This window comes from Lycium ferocissimum, chromosome 11 (assembly GCF_029784015.1).
Source record: "Lycium ferocissimum isolate CSIRO_LF1 chromosome 11, AGI_CSIRO_Lferr_CH_V1, whole genome shotgun sequence".
Lineage (NCBI taxonomy): Eukaryota > Viridiplantae > Streptophyta > Magnoliopsida > Solanales > Solanaceae > Lycium > Lycium ferocissimum.
In genome coordinates, this window is record NC_081352.1 from 58,113,190 (window position 1) to 58,119,796 (window position 6,607).

Consider the following 6,607-nt stretch of genomic DNA (forward strand, 5'->3'; position numbering starts at 1 on the left):
ACTTATTCTTATGTGTTTGCTTAATTTGCTTCAAGCCCGGATAAGATTTATGATTCACTTGCTTTACCTATCATGTTTCTACACCTGTCGTGAATTCTGTGGTAGTGGATCGGGTATATTGATCTTGTGTGATAGTAGACAACTTTAGGGGGCTATCTCTGTATTAAGGCTATTTAAAATTATCTTTTCTTTTTCGTTATCCTTGATTAGCGTTTATAGTAGGAATATCAAGGAGTTTACCTAATTCATAGTCAGATTCTAGTTATTTAGGTTAGACTGTGTATATCACACCTTTTGGGGTGCATCTCTTTCCCGAGCCCTGCTACTGCGGGATGCTTTGTGCATTGGATGCCCCTTTTTTTAATCAATATTTTGTTGATTGCATCCGTTCTTATCAGATAGGGACAAGTGTTTAGGTAAGGAACATTGATTAAGAAGAGTAGACAGAATAATGAGCAAATTGAATTCAAATGCTACTAAGGATAATCAATGGTGATAGAGATAGTCCAATTGCGTCTTCGATAAAATCACGAATTAATACAGATGTCTAAGACACGTTGAGTGGGGGACCTCTGTAAATTTGAATCAGCGAGGTCTATCATGTCAGCCTGCTAGTCTTTTGTAGGTACTATATATTATGCAAGATCATGGAAAAATACAAGCAAAAGAAACAAGGCAGTCGTAGTTTTTTGTTTTGTTTTGGTTTTTTTTTTTTTTGAAGAAAAAGATCTACACATAATTGGGAATACATTTATTCGTATTTAACACATTTATCATAGGTCTTATACTTTTTAGGGGCATTTTATTTATAATCAGTAGAAATTATAAAAAACTTCTAATGGTTTTATTTCTCTAGTTGTTTTATTTTGTACTGTAGGATTTGGTTTGATATGAGATAACGATTTGTTTGGATGGTTGTTATATATATTGTATTATGTTGGTTTAAATACAATATTTGTTTTGATTGTTACTTAAATTTTATTTAATTGTATCATATCATTAAATCCATCGTTATGTAATGACGAAAAGTTCCATTTTATGTAATGACCGATTTGATGTGATCGCTTCGTTACCTTTTTTTTTTTTTTTTTTTCTCATTTTGTCTTTGCTTATATCTATAATTCTATTTTATTCTTTTGTCCTATAATAATAGCTCTACCCCGTACCCTATTATTTCACAGATTTATCTTGAAACTATTGATGTGTGGTATTATGTAACAAAGGCAAACGATATAATTTATCCAATACAATACGATGTGTACGATACATTATAAAATGATAGGTAACAACCATCCAAACAACAGTAATGATTCATATAATCTGGCTATTCCAACGGTAATAGTAATAGTAGTTCTTATTTACTTTTATTTTTTGGTGAATTGCTTAAATTGACAGGTCAGGTACACGTACCCTAAAAGAAGCAAGCCTCATCCCTTGAGAGCAATTCTGGTTTGCTTTTTATCACAAGAAGTCTGCTACCTCTCTTCCTCTTTTTCTATTTGATTATAACAAAGAAGAAGAGTGAATAATCATGGAGCCTAAATCAAACGATGGCTCCTCAAATATAAGAGTGCGGCTGCTAGAGGAAGATAGTATTCAACAGTCTGTTTATGGACCAACATCTTTTGCAAGAACTTGTTTCAATGGACTCAATGCTTTGTCAGGTTCTCTTTACTATACAAGTCATCTCCTAGCTTGATTTCTTATTTTATTTCGGGTTATTCAAACTAAAAAGAAAGGTTGAACAAATCTATTGAATAGACATAGACATCTGCTTTATGGTCCTTTCGAACCAGTCAAAACCTAAAGCAAGGACTATTAAGTCATTTTTGACAATCACTCCTTAGGGAAATCAAACTTTTCTTTTTCTTCTTTCTAATAGCTGCGCTTTGGTGCCTTATCTTTTACTTGTTCTTACCTTCTTTTTTTTTTTTTTTTTTTTTTTTTTTTTTTGGGCTAACTAGCGGATCTCATTACCAAGTGAATAATTATAGCGCAAAGAAACAAAATATGACATGAGGTTGGACATCAGCCCCCCTATAGATATTTGCTAGTTTAGGCTTCATTGACCCTCCACACCCCCGCCCCCAAACCCCCCCACCCCCTCCCATAGGAAATTTCCAGTACAATGAGCTTAATAATAATGTTGGAGCTCGTTTGTTTACTTCTAAACAAATGAGTTTCAAACTTCTAATTTTTTTTAATTACAAAACAGCACCAAATAAACAAGAGTTTACAAGAGTAATTTTTTTCTTTTCATAATGTTAATTCTGGATTTGTTTTCTCAACCAAAACGGCTCTATCCCTTTTCGGTCTTTTTAAATTCGTGGTTGTCTTCTTGATGTTTCTTTCCCTTATTAAGAAGAACGAGGTGAGTATGGCCCATGCTGGCTATTGTGAATGTTGGAACCGTTATTTTTTATTTAGCTTCTATTTTGGTATGAAGTTGCATATAATAAAAAAGGATTGCCTCTAAAAATATAGACAGCAAAAGGAAGGAGGAAGCAAAATGAGAATTAGTATATGATTAGCAAATTGATATCTCAAACACTATGTTTTTTCAATTTATTAGATAGAAAAATATTTATATTACATCGATCCAAGTGAAGTTAAATTTTTTAAAACAGAGATTGAAACAGAGAATGTAAAAGTGTTTTCTCAAGGTCATGATCTCTATTTGACCCTTAAAATCATAGAAAATTCAAGCCGCAAGAACCATTAACTTTTTAGAAATTAACAGGATGTAACGATAACATACCAAAGATATTTTGTCCTAGATCCTATATTCCTCCAGAAGAAAACTAATGATGGGTCCAATTAAAAGAGAATGAACAAATTAGAAAAGAACAGAAGATGACAGAAATATCGTTTTATAGGTCCGTTGTCGCTATTGGAATAATAACCACGTGATTATCCTCCGATACACAGCTTATAAGCAAAAGACGGAAACTGCCCTCAACTTAATTTTAAATGACCAAAAACAAACATGTTGAAACCAATGCTTATTATATAGAGAAAAATAAAATCTTTCACAATGTGTAGCCAAAAAGTCAACTTTTAATTAATAAAAAATAATATTCCAATTTCAAGTTTATTCTTCTAATTTTTGAAATTCAATGTTGAAAATTATTATTTTTACAGCCAATTTCTTCATATATTTATTTTTCATTAACAATAAAATCAACCTATCTAATCTTTCTTGAGATATTATGAATCTTATATAAAATTTTATAAATTTTAGTTTTGAAAAACTTTTCTTAGTTAACAATTGTTATTTCAATAGTTAAAATTATTTGATAAGTAAATATAGGCACTTAAAATATCATAAATAATTAAAATATCATAAATAATAAGTTATTTAAATTATGTACTCCCTCTGTCCCATGTTATGTGACATTATTTTCTTTTTCAGTCAGTTCCGAAAAAGAATGATACTTTTTATGTTTCATAATAATTTAACTTTAATATATCCATTTTATCAATAAGATAATTTTCGAATACATAATATCTATAATTTTAGATCACAAGTTTTAAAGTAATTTATTTCTTCAATCTTGTGCCAGTCAAACACACAATTGGGATGAAGTATTATTCGCACTTATACGATATAAAATAATCTTTGGGACCTAAAGTAATGTAAAATTGCTTAGAGATAGAGCCTCCTGTACACACCTTTTTTATTTGGGTAATTACGTTTTCGGCTGTCCAAGCGATATTGGAACAATTTGTTATATCTATTTTTGGTACAAAAGAAAATTCTATTAATTCCAAAAATGATACTGCAGCCAAAACAAGATGCTCTGTGCCTTTTTGTTTGTTTGTTGTTTGGTTTATTGCAGGACACATGTACATGATTTGACAATTACTAGAGGTAAATTTATATTTTCGAGATAAACAATTACTCCTTCCTTTTTAATTTATGTGATATAGTTTGATTAGGCACGAAATTTAAAAAATAAAGGAAGACTTTTGACTCTTGCGGTCTAAAATAAGCCAAAAATATTTATGTAGTTATAAATCACCTTGTTAAGCGTAAAAGGTAAAGTTTAAAGTTAATTTATTGTCAAATAAAGAAATGTATCATTTTTTTTAAACAGAATAAAAAGGAAAGTGTATCACATAAATTGAAACATAGGGATTATAGGCTGATAGAGACATGTCTTGGTAGTATATTACTATTATTGTTTCTTTTTCCTTAAGAGTTGGCACACTTTCAGTACCTTATGCATCAACCGGAGGTTTTGGCTGAATAGTACTGCACTCCACATTTACTAAGAAAATTATTTAATAACAGTATTTATAAGGGGTATTTGATTAAAAGTTATCCCCATTCATTCCTAATGTACGTAAATTGGACCCAAAGAATGCTTATTATTTTTGTCAAAATATGATTTGGATAATTTTAAAATTAAATAAAACTTACATTAGTTCAAATTATTAAATTAATTTTACATGTTTAAAATGAAACTAAGTACAAATTTGATTTTCTGTTTAAACGAAGAACTCCTATTTTAAAATTTGGTACGAATACTAATGACTATATGTCTTTCTGGAGTAATTATATTAATTCTCTAAATTAACAAATATCTCGGGCTAAATTGTTTTACTAAAGTGACAAATAGAAAGGACCGAGGGAGTAATTGTTAGTTCCTTTTATCTTTTCAGGAGTTGGCATACTTTCAGTACCTTACGCATTAGCATCAGGAGGATGGTTAAGTTTGATATTTCTCTTTATTATTGCCATCTCGACTTATTACACTGGCTTATTAATTAAAAGATGCATGGACATCGATCCAACCATCAGAAGTTACCCCGACATAGGGGAACGCGCGTTTGGATTTTTCGGACGAATGCTTGTCTCCACGACAATGAACGTGGAACTTTACATGGTCGTAACAGGTTTCTTGATTTTAGAGGGCGATAATTTACAAAACTTATTCGGAGACATAGAAGTTCAAATATTTGGGCTTACAATTGGTGGAAAACAAAGTTTTGTGATTCTCATAACCCTCATTATCTTGCCCACTGTTTGGCTGAACAATATGAGGATGCTTTCTTATATATCTGCCAGTGGAGTAATGGCATCTATTGTACTACTTGGATCTATCTTGTGGGCTGCTGTATTTGATGGGATTGGATTTCAACCAAATGAAACACAGTTTCTAAACTGGAAAGGGATGCCAACTGCTATTAGCCTCTATGCCTTCTGTTATTGTGCTCATCCAGTTTTCCCAACCTTATATACTTCCATGATAAATCCAAAAAAGTTCTCCAAGGTAAGAATATCAATGGCCCTATTACTTCTGCATATCTTATTACATCTGATTTAGCCTATATAAACTGACATTATTAAAAAAACTAGAATCTTTTTAAAGCTACTCCCTCCGTCCCAAAAAGATTGTCCTCTTTTGACTTGACACAAATTTAAGAAATAAAGGAAGACTTTTGAAATGTGTAGTCCAAAACAAGCCTGAGATATTTGTGTAGGTGTAAATCATCTCATAAAGTTAAATTATTTCTAAATATAAAAAGAGGACAATCTTTTTGAGACAGGCTAAAAAGGAAAGGAGGACAATCTTTTTGGGACAGAGGGAGTATTAGTTTAATTGACATGTTTTAGCATGCTGTTGTTTTACTTTTTAAAGGGAGTATACTTTCGTACACTAACTGTACAAAAGTATACGTACCATCATGTAATTTGACATGTTGTAGCAGGTTGTCTGATTTATTTTTCATGTTGCTAATTTCACTAACTATAGAAAGTAATATGTAATTATCTTTTAGGTGATTTGATAGTCTAAAAAAGTATAAATAGAAATTGAATAACTAGTTCTACTTATTATCGAAAGAGTTTATGCTTCTGCCATAGTTGATCTAAAATATATTTACACAATTAGGTGATGGTGTATCGAACTTTTACTTTGTTCTTTTCTCTGTTAGACTGAAGAATAATTTTGTTGATAAATCTAATCTTTCTTGCAGGTCATGTTTGTTTGCTTTCTACTTTGCACCATCAGCTATGCATCAATGGCTATTGTGGGATATCTCATGTTTGGTCCAAATGTACTTTCCCAAATAACCTTAAACCTCCCCACCAATAAACTCAGCACAAAAGTTGCAATTTACACCACACTAGTCAACCCAATTGCAAAGTATAGCTTGATGATAAAACCAGTGGCGAATACTATTGAAAATCAACTTCCTATTCATTACAACAAAAGGGTCTACAACCTACTTATTAGAACAACTTTAGTACTTAGTACTGTCATCGTAGCATTAACTATCCCCTTTTTTGGATATCTCATGTCACTTGTTGGAGCATTTTTGAGCATTACGGCTTCCATAGTACTCCCATGCTTGTGCTTCTTAAAGATTTCTGGGATTTATTATACAGTGGGATTTGAGCAAGTAGTTATAGAGGGGATTGTGATAATGGGCATAGCCATTATGGTTGTAGGTACTTATACTTCTGTGTTAGAAATTATCAGTCATTTGTAAGTGAACATTTTACATATTTACTTTTCTTAGTACGAGTTTTGTACAATTGCGGTTCTCATGTACTTGATTTTTCATTCTGTAATATCGGATTACTTAAAGATTAATTAGT

The 6,607-nt window shown here is 31.3% G+C and overlaps 1 protein-coding gene across 2 annotated transcripts; it reads left to right on the forward strand.

Moving 5' to 3' along the window:
• The first annotated feature begins 1,345 nt into the window (after positions 1-1,345).
• On the forward strand, positions 1,346-6,607 carry LOC132037656 (amino acid transporter AVT1J-like). 2 transcript variants are annotated; one of them, XM_059428201.1, is made up of 4 exons: positions 1,545-1,664; positions 3,840-3,871; positions 4,666-5,276; positions 5,983-6,607. In XM_059428201.1, the coding sequence occupies exons 3-4, from the start codon at positions 4,782-4,784 to the stop codon at positions 6,496-6,498; spliced, it is 1,011 nt and encodes a 336-aa protein (XP_059284184.1). In that variant the 5' UTR covers positions 1,545-1,664; positions 3,840-3,871; positions 4,666-4,781; the 3' UTR covers positions 6,499-6,607. The 2 variants fall into 2 exon arrangements, with proteins under 2 accessions (XP_059284183.1, XP_059284184.1); XM_059428200.1 differs by lacking the exon at positions 3,840-3,871 and having other exon boundaries at positions 1,346-1,664.

What these genes read in the sequence shown, in the direction of transcription:
- LOC132037656 (XM_059428200.1), top strand. Translation starts at nt 1,532, where the DNA reads ATGGAGCCTAAATCAAACGATGGCTCCTCAAATATAAGAGTGCGGCTG. An exon ending in TGGACTCAATGCTTTGTCAG is followed by an intron (nt 1,665 to 4,665) that starts GTTCTCTTTACT and finishes TTATCTTTTCAG; the next exon opens with GAGTTGGCATACTTTCAGTA. An exon ending in ATCCAAAAAAGTTCTCCAAG is followed by an intron (nt 5,277 to 5,982) that starts GTAAGAATATCA and finishes TCTTTCTTGCAG; the next exon opens with GTCATGTTTGTTTGCTTTCT.